The sequence below is a fragment of the Oncorhynchus gorbuscha genome, unplaced genomic scaffold (assembly GCF_021184085.1).
Source record: "Oncorhynchus gorbuscha isolate QuinsamMale2020 ecotype Even-year unplaced genomic scaffold, OgorEven_v1.0 Un_scaffold_33:::fragment_2:::debris, whole genome shotgun sequence".
NCBI lineage: Eukaryota > Metazoa > Chordata > Actinopteri > Salmoniformes > Salmonidae > Oncorhynchus > Oncorhynchus gorbuscha.
The window spans coordinates 163,606-178,352 of NW_025745186.1; the positions used below are offsets into that span (position 1 = coordinate 163,606).

The window sequence follows — 14,747 nt, forward strand, 5'->3', positions numbered from 1 at the left end:
ATAGTTAATCAAAACAGATATCCAAGATGGCCGCCTGTCTGTCTGGCCCGGTTCCCTTCCCCTCCCAGCCCTTCTAGCCCTACCTGGTCCCACCATCCAATGAGCCATGGTCTCGAGCAGGTCTCACAGAACAGGTCTACCAGAGGTGTTCTGAGCTCTGCTGCCGTCCCAGACCCTTCCAGAACCCCTCCGGCAGTCGCACCTAGGTCCAGCTCCAGGTCTGGCCCTCCTCCCCTCCCCTGCAGCTGGCTGTAGCTGGTGGAAGAGCGGGGCAGCCGGTAGCCGCCTGGCACGGGCGAGGGGCAAGGGGACGGCGAGGCGGGATCAATGGCCTCTACCACACCCATGCTTAGGGTGACGGGGGGCGAGGGGCGCTTCCCCAGACAGGAGGACCGGTAGTGGAGCGGGCTGGGGGTGGGGGCGCTGCAGGTGTCCCAGCAGCATGAGGAGGGATTCGTCGTCAGCGTGTGGGCAGCGTGTAGGCCGCAGCCGGCCAGGCCGGGACACTCCAGAGCGACAGCTTCCCCCCGCCAAAGGGGGAGGAGGGGGAGAGGGACAGGGTCCACTGGTGCTCACAGTCCGTCCCTACATGCAGTTCTCCTGGAAGCAGGCCACCCACCCAGTGCGTCCAGATATGGGCCCCAGTGTGAGGACGGTCCACAGATGAGGGTGCCCCGCAAACGGCAGGCCGGGAGCCCCCTGGATCCCCAAGCTCCAGAGACTACATCTCATCCCAGCTGGTGAGCAGAACTGACCCAAATCAAACAGCAGAGTGGGGAGAGGGGGGGATAGGATGGGAGAAGATGGAGAGTGAGAGGGGGGATAGGATGAGAGAAGATGGAGAGTGAGAGGGGGAGAGGATGGGAGAAGATGGAGAGTGAGAGGGGGGGATAGGATGGGAGAAGATGGAGAGTGAGAGGGGGACCGTCTGAAGGGCAAACAGAGGCAATGGAGAAGGAGAGGGAAGAGAGAAAAGCCAAGATGTTGGAGAAGGTCAGAGAGACAGACAGATGGAGATAAAATAGGACAGAGGAGCTTAGAAGGATGGAGGGATGGAAAGACGGTGACGTTGGGGTGGGAAAGATGACCGTAGTATTGAGCGATGGGACAGAGGAAGAGGACAGAGAGTGACAGAGAGAGAGCGGGAGACGAACGGCAATGGAGAGAGAAGAGAAGGAAGGAGAGACAGAGAGAGAGAAATAGGGAGCCAGGCCTGTGATGTAGCTAGCAGACGGTCGGTCAGGCTACAGAATCACATCGGAGCGCTCGGTGTGGGGAAAAACAGGCTCTCTCCTCGTCTCCCTGCGTTGCGTCTACTCTGCAAAGTGCCCCTCCCCCACAGCGCACCGGATCCAGGGGCCGGGCCCAGTCGTCCTCCTGCTGCATCTGCCCCGTATGTGCCTCAGCGATGATCCCAACACACACACAGTCCACAGTCCTCCTCCCAGTAGCTTCCCCCGCAGTATCCCAGTCACTCCATCGCGTCTCCCTGGGCTGGTTAAATTATGTCTGAGGTTGAAACTAATCCAAGAGCTTCAGGCTTCCCTTATTTTTCCTTCCTCTTCCCTTCCTCCGCCGTAGCAAAGCCCTGCTGCCTCCTGTAGCGCCGTCTCCCTGGATGCTGTAGACAGCCCTTGCAAGCTAATCAGCCAGACAGCGTGCACTTGTGTGTGTGTACGTGTGTGTGCGCGGGCAGCCTGAATGCGCATGTGCTGCAGACAGCATGTACGCCTGTCAGAAAAGTGTGTCTGTGAGAGAGAGAGCGTGTAAGAGAGAGAGTACGAGGGAGGGTGTTCATATATGTGTGTTCATGTTGGTGTGGTTTTGTGTGTGTGTCTTTATGTCGCCTGTCTGCTCTTGAAGGCCACAGCATCCTCTCTGCTTCTCTGTCAGCCAGGAGCACACGCACGCACACACACACACACACACACACACACACACACACACACACACACACACACACACACACACACACACACACACACACACACACACACACACACACACACACACACACACACACACACACACACACACACACACACACACACTGCTGTCTTCTGCATTCTGAAACAGTTGCAACATGCTACATTCCCCTCAGGGTGACAAAAAAACAAGAATAACACACTGTCTCTTTTAGACAACACTGTTGAAGGAACCTTGCCTCTTTTTCATTGGTCGCTGCCCAGACCACAAGCCTTGTGGTCAGAGTGGTGAGCCAATGAGTAAAAGGGAAGGGCAGACCCTGATGTTCGATAGCAACCAAGGTTACAGCAGAGACATCAGCATCAGGACCCGTTCCCCCTCCTCCCTCTTCCCCTGTGCTCTGTGGCCTCCCTTCCCACCCACAGACCCTCACCCTCCCCTTCTCCTTCTCTCTCTGTCTCTCCATCCTACATTTTAAGTGGAACATCTCGCTGCAGCTCATGCATTCATGTGCACAAATACACATCTGCTACAAACACAGACTATAAACAGCAGTATACAGTATACACACATATCACCCATACCTTTGTAAATATAGAGCATCTGACAAATTCTTTAGACATTCTGTGTACATGCACACATATATTCCCTTCGGCCTCAAAAGGACAATACACAAATCCCAAACATCACTGGGACTAACAGCTCCTGCGAGCCACAAGACTGTGATAGCCCACTGAGCTAAAAGCTAGAAATGATCCTGGGGAGCTAACCCAAGTCGTCATATGTCAGACAAGGTTACTCATCACGAGAGTGTGGCTGACCGAACCACCTCTGTTACATTAGCTTGGCCAGTCCACAGTCATACAGTTTAGTTCCGCCAAACGCAAACAAGCCTCTCAGACATTAATGAAACATACAGTAAGGGAGACAAGGAAACACCAATACGTTGAGGATGTGGTAGAGGGTATAGGAGAGGGGCACGGACAGATGCAGAGGCCAGGTGTAGTGTAGGGTTGTGGTAGAGGGTATAGGAGAGGGGCACGGACAGATGCAGAGGCCGGGTGTAGTGTAGGGTTGTGGTAGAGGGTATAGGAGAGGGGCACGGACAGATGCAGAGGCCGGGTGTAGTGTAGGGTTGTGGTAGAGGGTATAGGAGAGGGGCACGGACAGATGAAGAGGCCAGGTGTAGTGTAGGGTTGAGGTAGAGGGTATAGGAGAGGGGCACGGACAGATGCAGAGGCCAGGTGTAGTGTAGGGTTGTGGTAGAGGGTATAGGAGAGGGGCACGGACAGATGCAGAGGCCAGGTGTAGTGTAGGGTTGTGGTAGAGGGTATAGGAGAGGGGCACGGACAGATGCAGAGGCCAGGTGTAGTGTAGGGTTGTGGTAGAGGGTATAGGAGAGGGGCACGGACAGATGCAGAGGCCAGGTGTAGTGTAGGGTTGTGGTAGAGGGTATAGGAGAGGGGCACGGACAGATGAAGAGGCCAGGTGTAGTGTAGGGTTGTGGTAGAGGGTATAGGAGAGGGGCACGGACAGATGCAGAGGCCAGGTGTAGTGTAGGGTTGTGGTAGAGGGTATAGGAGAGGGGCACGGACAGATGAAGAGGCCTGGTGTAGTGTAGGGTTGTGGTAGAGGGTATAGGAGAGGGGCACAGACAGATGCAGAGGCCAGGTGTAGTGTAGGGTTGTGGTAGAGGGTATAGGAGAGGGGCACGGACAGATGCAGAGGCCAGGTGTAGTGTAGGGTTGTGGTAGAGGGTATAGGAGAGGGGCACGGACAGATGCAGAGGCCAGGTGTAGTGTAGGGTTGTGGTAGAGGGTATAGGAGAGGGGCACGGACAGATGCAGAGGCCAGGTGTAGTGTAGGGTTGTAGTAGAGGGTATAGGAGAGGGGCACGGACAGATGCAGAGGTGTAGTGTAGTGTAGGGTTGTGGTAGAGGGTATAGGTTAGGGGCATGGACAGATGCAGAGGTGTAGTGTAGTGTAGGGTTGTGGTAGAGGGTATAGGAGAGGGGCACGGACAGATGCAGAGGCTGGGTGTAGTGTAGGGTTGTGGTAGAGGGTATAGGAGAGGGGCACAGACAGATGCAGAGGCCAGGTGTAGTGTAGGGTTGTGGTAGAGGGTATAGGAGAGGGGCACGGACAGATGCAGAGGCCAGGTGTAGTGTAGGGTTGTGGTAGAGGGTATAGGAGAGGGGCACGGACAGATGCAGAGGCCAGGTGTAATGTAGGGTTGTGGTAGAGGGTATAGGAGAGGGGCACGGACAGATGCAGAGGCCAGGTGTAGTGTAGGGTTGTGGTAGAGGGTATAGGAGAGGGGCACAGACAGATGCAGAGGCCAGGTGTAGTGTAGGGTTGTGGTAGAGGGTATAGGAGAGGGGCACGGACAGATGCAGAGGCCAGGTGTAGTGTAGGGTTGTAGTAGAGGGTATAGGAGAGGGGCACGGACAGATGCAGAGGTGTAGTGTAGTGTAGGGTTGTGGTAGAGGGTATAGGTTAGGGGCATGGACAGATGCAGAGGTGTAGTGTAGTGTAGGGTTGTGGTAGAGGGTATAGGAGAGGGGCACGGACAGATGAAGAGGCCAGGTGTAGTGTAGGGTTGTGGTAGAGGGTATAGGACAGGGGCACGGACAGATGCAGAGGCCAGGTGTAGTGTAGGGTTGAGGTAGAGGGTATAGGAGAGGGGCACGGACAGATGCAGAGGCCAGGTGTAGTGTAGGGTTGTGGTAGAGGGTATAGGAGAGGGGCACGGACAGATGCAGAAGCCAGGTGTAGTGTAGGGTTGTGGTAGAGGGTATAGGAGAGGGGCACGGACAGATGCAGAGGCCAGGTGTAGTGTAGGGTTGTGGTAGAGGGTATAGGAGAGGGGCACAGACAGATGCAGAGGCTGGGTGTAGTGTAGGGTTGTAGTAGAGGGTATAGGAGAGGGGCACGGACAGATGCAGAGGTGTAGTGTAGTGTAGGGTTGTGGTAGAGGGTATAGGAGAGGGGCATGGACAGATGCAGAGGCCAGGTGTAGTGTAGGGTTGTGGTAGAGGGTATAGGAGAGGGGCACAGACAGATGCAGAGGCTGGGTGTAGTGTAGGGTTGTGGTAGAGGGTATAGGAGAGGGGCACAGACAGATGCAGAGGCCAGGTGTAGTGTAGGGTTGTAGTAGAGGGTATAGGAGAGGGGCACGGACAGATGCAGAGGTGTAGTGTAGTGTAGGGTTGTGGTAGAGGGTATAGGAGAGGGGCACGGACAGATGAAGAGGCCAGGTGTAGTGTAGGGTTGTGGTAGAGGGTATAGGAGAGGGGCACGGACAGATGCAGAAGCCAGGTGTAGTGTAGGGTTGTGGTAGAGGGTATAGGAGAGGGGCACGGACAGATGCAGAGGCCAGGTGTAGTGTAGGGTTGTGGTAGAGGGTATAGGAGAGGGGCACAGACAGATGCAGAGGCTGGGTGTAGTGTAGGGTTGTAGTAGAGGGTATAGGAGAGGGGCACGGACAGATGCAGAGGTGTAGTGTAGTGTAGGGTTGTGGTAGAGGGTATAGGAGAGGGGCATGGACAGATGCAGAGGCCAGGTGTAGTGTAGGGTTGTGGTAGAGGGTATAGGAGAGGGGCACAGACAGATGCAGAGGCTGGGTGTAGTGTAGGGTTGTGGTAGAGGGTATAGGAGAGGGGCACAGACAGATGCAGAGGCCAGGTGTAGTGTAGGGTTGTAGTAGAGGGTATAGGAGAGGGGCACGGACAGATGCAGAGGTGTAGTGTAGTGTAGGGTTGTGGTAGAGGGTATAGGAGAGGGGCACGGACAGATGAAGAGGCCAGGTGTAGTGTAGAGGGTTGTGGTAGAGGGTATAGGAGAGGGGCACGGACAGATGAAGAGGCCAGGTGTAGTGTAGGGTTGTGGTAGAGGGTATAGGAGAGGGGCATGGACAGATGCAGAGGTGTAGTGTAGTGTAGGGTTGTGGTAGAGGGTATAGGAGAGGGGCATGGACAGATGAAGAGGCCAGGTGTAGTGTAGGGTTGTGGTAGAGGGTATAGGAGAGGGGCACGGACAGATGAAGAGGCCAGGTGTAGTGTAGGGTTGTGGTAGAGTGCATAGGAGAGGGGCATGGACAGATAAAGAGGCCAGGTGTAGTGTAGGGTTGTGGTGTGTGTAGGGTAGTGGTAGTGGTGGTGTAGGGTAGGGTAGTTGTAGTGGTAGTGGTAGAGGGTATAGGAGAGGGGCACAGACAGATGCAGAGGCCAGGTGTAGTGTAGGGTTGTGGTATTTGTAGGGTAGTGGTAGTGGTGGTGTAGGGTAGGGTAGTTGTAGTGGTAGTGGTAGAGGGTATAGGAGAGGGGCACAGACAGATGCAGAGGCCAGGTATAGTGTAGGGTTGTGGTGTGTGTAGGGTAGTGGCAGTGGTAGTCTAGGGTAGTGGTAGTGGTGGTGTAGGGTAGGGTAGTTGTAGTGGTAGTGGTGGTGGTGGTGTAGGGTAGGGTAGTTGTAGTGGTAGTGGTGGGTAGTGGTTTTATTTATTTATCCGTTATTTATTTATCCGTTATTTTACTAGGTAAGTTGACTGAGAACACGTTCTCATTTGCAGCAACGACCTGGGGAATAGTTACAGGGGGGAGGAGGGGGATGAATGAGCCAATTGGTAGTGTAGGGTAGTGGTAGTGGTGGTGTAGGGTAGTGGTAGTGGTGGTATAGGGTAGTATCTGTGGCAGTGTGGGTAGACATAGTGGTGGTGTAGGGTAGTGTTAATGGTGGTGGTAGTATATTTCAGTGGTAATGGGGGTGGTAGTGGTAGGGTAGTAGTAGTTGTGGTGGTAGTGTAGGGTAGTGGTAGTGGTGGTGTAGGTTAGTGGTAGTGGTAGTGTAGGGTCAGGGTGGTGGTAGTGTAGGGTAGTTGTAGTGGTAGAGGTGGTGTAGGGTAGTGGTAGTGATGGTGCAGAGTAGTGATAGTGGCGGTGGTAGTCTAGGGTAGGGTAATGGTAGTGGTGGTGGTGGTTTAGGGTAGTGGTAGTGGTGGTATAGGTAGGGTAGTGCTAGTGGTGGTGGTGTAGGGTTGTAATGGTGGTAGTGGTAGGGTAGTGGTAGTGGTAGTGGTAGTGGGGGTGGTAGTGGTAGTAGTAGTGGTAGTGGTGGTGGAGTGTAGTGGTGGTGTAGGGTAGTGGTAGTGGTGGTGTAGGTTAGTGGTAGTGGTAGTGTAGGGTCAGGGTGGTGGTAGGGTAGTTGTAGTGGTAGAGGTGGTGTAGGGTAGTGGTAGTGATGGTGCAGAGTAGTGATAGTGGCGGTGGTTGTCTTCTTCTTCCTAGGTTTTGGCCTTTCTAGGGAGTTTTTCCTAGCCACCGTGCTTCTACACCTGCATTGCTTGTTGTTTGGGGTTTTAGGCTGGTTTTCTGTACAGCACTTTGAGATATCAGCTGATGTACGAAGGGCTATTAAATAAATGTGATTTGATTTGATTTAGTGATAGTGGTGGTGTGGTAGGTCATAGTGGTGGTGTAGGGTAGTGGTAGGGATGTGGTAGTGGTGGTGTAGGGTAGTGGTAGGGATGTGGTAGTGGTGGTGTAGGGTAGTGGTGGTGTAGGGTAGTGGTAGTGTAGGGTAGTGGTAGTGTTGGTGGTAGTGATGGTGTAGGGTAGTGGGGGTGTCAGGCAGTGGTCGTGGTCGTGGTAGTGTAGGGTGGTGGTTGTGGTAGTGGCTGTGGTAGTGGTGGTGCAGGTTAGTGGTAGTGGTACTGGTGGTATAGGGTAGTTGTAGTGGTGGTTTAGGGCAGTGGTTAGTGGTAGTGTAGGGTAGTGGTAGTAGTGGTGTAGGGTATTGGTAGTGGTGGTGTAGGGTAGTGGTGGTTTTGGTGGTGTAGGGTAGTGGTAGTAGTGGTGTAGGGTAGTGGTAGTGGTGGTGTAGGGTAGTGGTGGTGTAGGGTAGTGGTAGTGGTGGTGTAGGGTAGTGGTAGTAGTGGTGTAGGGTAGTGGTAGTGGTGGTGTAGGGTAGTGGTAGTGGTGGTGTAGGGTAGTGGTAGTGGTGGTGTAGGGTAGTGGTGTAGGGTAGTGGTAGTGGTGGTGTAGGGTAGTCATAGTGGTGGTGTAGGGTAGTGGTAGTGTAGGGTAGTGGTAGTGTAGGGTAGTGGTGGTTTTGGTGGTGAAGGGTAGTGGCAGTAGTGGTGTAGGGTAGTGGTAGTGGTGGTGTAGGGTAGTGGTAGTGGTGGTGTAGGGTAGTGGTAGTGGTGGTGTAGGGTAGTGGTGTAGGGTAGTGGTAGTGGTGGTGTAGGGTAGTGGTGGTGTAGGGTAGTGGTGTAGGGTAGTGGTAGTGGTGGTGTAGGGTAGTGGTAGTGGTGGTGTAGGGTAGTGGTGGTGTAGGGTAGTGGTAGTGTAGGGTAGTGGTAGTGGTGGTGTAGGGTAGTGGTAGTGGTGGTGTAGGGTAGTGGCAGTAGTGGTGTAGGGTAGTGGTAGTGGTGGTGTAGGGTAGTGGCAGTAGTGGTGTAGGGTAGTGGTAGTGGTGGTGTAGGGTAGTGGCAGTAGTGGTGTAGGGTAGTGGTAGTGGTGGTGTAGGGTAGTGGTAGTGGTGGTGTAGGGTAGTGGTGGTGGTAGTGTAGGATAGTGGTAGTGGTGGTGGTAGTGTAGTGTAGGATATTGGTAGTGGTGGTGTAGGGTAGTGGTGGTGGTAGTGTTGGATAGTGGTAGTGGTGGTGGTAGTGTAGTGTAGGATATTGGTAGTGGTGGTGTAGGGTAGTGGTAGTGTAGGGTAGTGGTGGTGGTAGTGTAGGATAGTGGTAGTGGTGGTGGTAGTGTAGTGTAGGATATTGGTAATGGTGGTTTAGGGTGGTGGTAGTGTAGGGTAGTGGTGTTGGTAGTGTAGGATAGTGGTAGTGGTGGTGGTAGTGTAGTGTAGGATATTGGTAGTGGTGGTGTAGGGTAGTGGTAGTGTAGGGTAGTGGTAGTGGTGGTGTAGGGTAGTGGTAGTGGTGGTGTAGGGTAGTGGCAGTAGTGGTGTAGGGTAGTGGTAGTGGTGGTGTAGGGTAGTGGTAGTGGTGGTGTAGGGTAGTGGTGGTGGTAGTGTAGGATAGTGGTAGTGGTGGTGGTAGTGTAGTGTAGGATATTGGTAGTGGTGGTGTAGGGTAGTGGTGGTGGTAGTGTAGGATAGTGGTAGTGGTGGTGGTAGTGTAGTGTAGGATATTGGTAGTGGTGGTGTAGGGTAGTGGTGGTGGTAGTGTAGGATAGTGGTAGTGGTAGTGTAGTGTAGGATATTGGTAGTGGTGGTGTAGGGTAGTGGTAGTGTAGGGTAGTGGTGTTGGTAGTGTAGGATAGTGGTAGTGGTGGTGGTAGTGTAGTGTAGGATATTGGTAGTGGTGGTGTAGGGTAGTGGTAGTGTAGGGTAGTGGTGGTGGTAGTGTAGGATAGTGGTAGTGGTGGTGGTAGTGTAGTGTAGGATATTGGTAATGGTGGTTTAGGGTGGTGGTAGTGTAGGGTAGTGGTGTTGGTAGTGTAGGATAGTGGTAGTGGTGGTGGTAGTGTAGTGTAGGATATTGGTAGTGGTGGTGTAGGGTAGTGGTAGTGTAGGGTAGTGGTGGTGGTAGTGTAGGATAGTGGTAGTGGTGGTGGTAGTGTAGTGTAGGATATTGGTAGTGGTGGTGTAGGGTAGTGGTAGTGTAGGGTAGTGGTGGTGGTAGTGTAGGATAGTGGTAGTGGTGGTGGTAGTGTAGTGTAGGATATTGGTAATGGTGGTTTAGGGTGGTGGTAGTGTAGGGTAGTGGTGTTGGTAGTGTAGGATAGTGGTAGTGGTGGTGGTAGTGTAGTGTAGGATATTGGTAGTGGTGGTGTAGGGTAGTGGTAGTGTAGGGTAGTGGTGGTGGTAGTGTAGGATAGTGGTAGTGGTGGTGGTAGTGTAGTGTAGGATATTGGTAATGGTGGTTTAGGGTGGTGGTAGTGTAGGGTAGTGGTGTTGGTAGTGTAGGATAGTGGTGGTGGTGGTGGTAGTGTAGTGTAGGATATTGGTAGTGGTGGTGTAGGGTAGTGGTGGTGGTAGTGATTGTGTAGGATAAGGTTAGCGGTTATGTAGCGTACAGGTAGTGGTAGTGGTAGTTGTGGTGCTGGCTAGTAGTAGTGATGGTGTTGGGTAAGGGTAGCGGTTGTGTAGGGTACAGGTAGTGGTAGTGGTAGTTGTGGTGCTGGCTAGTGGTAGTGATGGTGTGGGGTAAGGGTAGCGGTTGTGTAGGGTACAGGTAGTGGTAGTGGTAGGTGTGGTGCTGGCTAGTGGTAGTGATGGTGTAGGGTTATGGTACTGGTAGAAGTGGTAGTACCTTGTTGGAGGCCATGTCACCGACACTGCGGTGGGTCTGGATGGTCTCCAGCTGGTCCAGACACCAGTCTAACTCAGCCAGAGTCTCCCTTGCCATCTGCTGGTATGTCTCATCTACACACATACACAGGAGAGAAGAGGGTGGCATTAATGTGCTGTATGTATTATTATAACCGGTATGATCTCAGCATTGATATAATATAGTGTATCATAATATAATGGTCTGTGTAACGGTCATATTCTCTACATCTGTTCTCTTGAACTGTATCAGCCAAATTGCTACATTTGTAATTTCTTAGAATTGTTCAGTTGAGACTCCAGATTGACACTTATTTATTCAAACCATCTGCAGAATTAAATGCAGCCTATCAGTATCCATTATTGAGAAAGCCACAGGCCATGGTGCTGCAAATTCTCCTATTAATATCTGTGCATTTTTATGAGTTTTTGAAAGCTTGAGTGCACACTACCAAAACACTGTGAGTTGTGTGGGAGTGTTCCCAATCAGTAGCGACTAAAGTTCATTTTAGCACACCTACCAGAGAGTGTTGCCTGGGGAACAGTGGGTTGGCTTGTCACTGGTGACCTCCTGTGGACAAATAGATAATTACATCATCAGATGAAATGATAAAGAGTGCTCTCTAGTGGACTCTAAGAACATTACAGTTGTATTGGGCATAAATTGTGTAGCGTAACAACATATCACTGGAAATAGATAAAAACAAATATTTAACCTCATCTGTATTATAGACAATAACATTGTGAGGAATTATAAACTATTTGCATAGATCTGCATCGCAGTCTTTTGAAATATTGTTGTGGCCAACAATATTAAAAACAATGCCTCCTTTAAACGAGGCTCTCAGCTCTCAGCTGTCTCTTTCTCTACATGGAGGTTCAACTTGCAGTCTCGTGAGGGAGGATTCTGTTTGGAGCTGAGAGCATCATGCCCACTAATTATGGCTCTAGATAATTCCATGTTGCATTGTTACTGCTCATATTGACGTACTGCTAAAAAGCCTGCCAACTCATGCTCTGCCTGTTTCTTGCATTACAAATGAGGATATATTTAGCATTATTGACCACTTCTATCCTTGTGAATACCCAGTCAGTCAGGTAGTCAGGCAGTCAGTATGTCTGTCAGTCAGTCAGTCCGTCAGGTAGTCAGTCAGTCAGTATGTCTGTCAGTCAGTCAGTCAGGTAGTCAGTCAGTCAGTCAGGTAGTCTTTCAGGTAGTCAGTCAGGGACTTCCACTGGGGACATGATGATCTCAGCAGAATACGATAAAGACACAACGTGATGAGAGAATTGCCACATTATAGCTTACTGATATGACACAGTTCTGACAAAATAGAAGGAAGAAATGTGATATTTACAGAAACTACATATGAAGAGTTTCATTCAAAAACACTAAATATCCATTTTCAAAAATGTTGGTAAATGAACTGTTATTGTTTAACGAAATGATGAAACAGATTGGTGTTTTTTCACTATCTAATCATGGCATTTGGTTGTTCAATGACAGACGTGTATTTGTTTAAATCTATCACTTGATCGTTTCATTTCAGAGACAAATAATAATGTATTTTCTTTGCAAAATGCTATATATCCGCCTCATTCTCAGAGAAATAAGGAGTACTGTTCGGTTTTACACAGTCAAATGTAACAAATAAGTACATTTTTAAATAAATAAATGTACTTATGATACATTTCTGACATCAATATAATAAAAAAAAGAACTATTCTAATAATTCAATACAGTAATATGATATCTGTATAAAAAAACAAAACACATTTGAGTCATTTGGCAGGTGCTCTTATCCAGAGCGACTTATATAGTAAGGCATTCATCTTAAGATACAGTAGCTACGTGAGACAACCACATATCAGAGTCAAATATACAGGACACAAACATTCCATTCCAGCTAAACAATGGATATATAGCATTTTGCAACAAAAAAAAAACATTTTTATACACATCTAAAATCTGGTAAGAAAACATATTGAGAACAGTAATATTTAACACACATGAAGGTACCCATAATGAATCATTCCTGGTGAAAAAAAAACAAATGTGAAGAATTGGTTGATATAGTGTTTTGGAAATAAACTCTTCATATTCCAGTGAGAATAAGGACTGCACAGTCACAATATAGACATAGTGAAGATGTCTTTCATGCTGCGATAGAGAAGAGAGATGTGACCACATTAAGAGGGGTTGAAAGGGTGACGTGGCTGACGAGATGCTACTGACTTGTTAGTGGGTGTCGTGACATTGGCGAGGATGGTGAAGTTGCTTCTTACAGTTCGTAGACTGGCCAACACCTGGGGGATGGACGGACGGTGGGGGGGTGGGGGCGGCGGGGAGAGGGGCAAAGAGCGGAGCGAGACAAATTCACTACATACTCATTTTAGCACCTTTCTGGTTCTTTACTGCATGTTCTATCTTTAGGTAGGCAGGGTGACGTGTAGGCTACTTCATCAGCAAACTGCAGAGCTGGTGCTTACCTGAGCAAAAGGGGTGACTATGAGATCTTCTGCATGCCTGTAGAAGGAGAGATAGAAAATGAACAAAAGGAAGGAGATGACAGTAAGGTCAGCAGGATAGATGGAGCGTTATCGCTGAGGTGTAACCTCTATGACAGTTCACATTAACAGACAGCGGATATATATGTGATCCAATGGTATCCATAGGCCTATCTGAATCTAAACCAAATATTTTTGGTTCTGACCAAAAAAAGCATCTTTCTGAAATGGAAGCAGGTCAAGACAAAATTATACCGCTGTGAAGCGAAAAATATTTTCGTATGAACATTAGCATAATACTGCCATAATCATAATAATCATAAATGCCAAGTCGGTTGACTGTGATTGTATAGTGAGTAATGTATGGTGTTGCAGCAATCTGGAATGTCAGTGAGGCTACTTTCACTCAGAGGGGTTTTAACCATGTGGATTAGCCAAGGTGGTTTTGATGGCATGTGATGAACACAGGAAGTGGAGGTTGTAAGGGGGTACATACTCACCAAACCAGGGTTCAAACCAGGGTTCAAATAGCACAATACTTTAGCTGGACTTGATTGAGTTTGCCTGGCGCAATGGAACCAATGGAATAGTCCTATAAGTTGAAACCCCTGCCCAGGTTTGATACTCACCCCTCACTGTTGATGGAAGAGTTACGTGACATGGTCTTGGGGGACATGTCATAGTCAGAGTCTGATCGGTACAGGAAGGACTCCCTGCGCTCCCCGCGACTCCTGCACCCCTCTGTGGTAAAGGAGGGGTGCAGCCCCAGCACAGGACTCGCCTGCGAATCCATGGGGCTGCGGCCGGGCGAAGGACCATTCTCTGAGTCAAAACTGAAAGACAAAGTGAGAGAGACAGGAAAGTTGTCTGGATCAATGCTTCATTAAAGGCATTTCACTGTGTTTTATATATATTTACACACTAAGAGGTTGGAATAAATCTGTGAATTTACCATTTTAGTGTAAAAGCTGTTTAAAAGACAGCCTGAAATTGCCTGTATGAGGAGTCTGGATTTCCTGCTCATTCTCTCCTGATTCCGTGAAACCTCCAACAGCGATTTTGGGAAAACCAGTGAATTTATTGAATGTTCCCGGAATTTTGCAACCATAGGTGGGAAGAAGTTTTGACATCACCAGACGGTAACTTAGGTAACAGACCAATAAGAAAGAGAGTTCCAAACCTCTCTGCCAATAACAGCTGGTATTCCCCTTCCCACTCAGACCAACAGACAGACAGTCCTAGCAACATTCTTGCCTGAGAAATTGCTCTTTGCTAAGTAGCTATTTTTGTATGTTTTTGATCATTTTAATTTAAAACAATCTCACAAAGGTACTTATTGTTACCCAGAAATGAATTGATATTGAGATATTTAAAACAATATATACGGGGGATTGGAAACGATGCAGACAATTACTTTGATGGAAGTTTACAGTTTATCTGCGATATGAAAGCTGATCCACCATTAAATGAAATAAAAGACTTTTTGAAGGAGAGACAGACATGTATAAACAAGAGTTCAGCCCATCAGCTGATTCAGCTGAACTACATATATACATAAGAGCACCATAGCAATCTAGCGATACAGACAACCACATGACCCCAAACACAAGATTAGGAATAATCTCAAAGAGATCCAGTCAAACAGAAGCTTAGTGAGAGTTTAGCCAAACTGTACACAGAAACATACTTCTTAGGTTTAGAGGGTGGGTTCTCATTTTTGAACCATGAATGTCTCTACAGCTTCATCAAAAATGAAAAGCACATCATGGAGGGAGATATTGTGAAGCCACACACACACACACGTGCGCACACGCGCACACACACACACACACACACACACACACACACACACACACACACACACACACACACACACACACACACACACACACACACACACACACACACACACACACACACACACACACACACACGGCCTATTAACACCATGAATACCTGAGAGGAAGGTGAGAGTGAGACGACCGTCTGCGCTCTATACTGCGGTTGAGCTTCATACGGCGGAG

The 14,747-nt window shown here is 49.4% G+C and overlaps 1 protein-coding gene across 2 annotated transcripts in view; it reads right to left on the reverse strand.

The window, feature by feature from the left end:
• The window catches only part of LOC124017789 (cAMP-specific 3',5'-cyclic phosphodiesterase 4C-like), an 88,814-nt gene that overhangs the window by 16,634 nt on the left and 57,433 nt on the right, over nt 1–14,747 (reverse strand). Inside the window, exons 2-6 of one of the 2 annotated variants that reach the window (XM_046332986.1) lie at nt 13,353–13,556; nt 12,706–12,742; nt 12,452–12,522; nt 10,737–10,786; nt 10,199–10,311 (exon numbers count right to left, since the gene is read on the reverse strand). In XM_046332986.1, the coding sequence (XP_046188942.1) occupies nt 10,199–10,311; nt 10,737–10,786; nt 12,452–12,522; nt 12,706–12,742; nt 13,353–13,556 (475 nt within the window). Of the gene's footprint in view, nt 1–83; nt 1,601–10,198; nt 10,312–10,736; nt 10,787–12,451; nt 12,523–12,705; nt 12,743–13,352; nt 13,557–14,747 lie in introns of those variants that run through there. The other variant, XM_046332987.1, reaches the window with a different exon arrangement.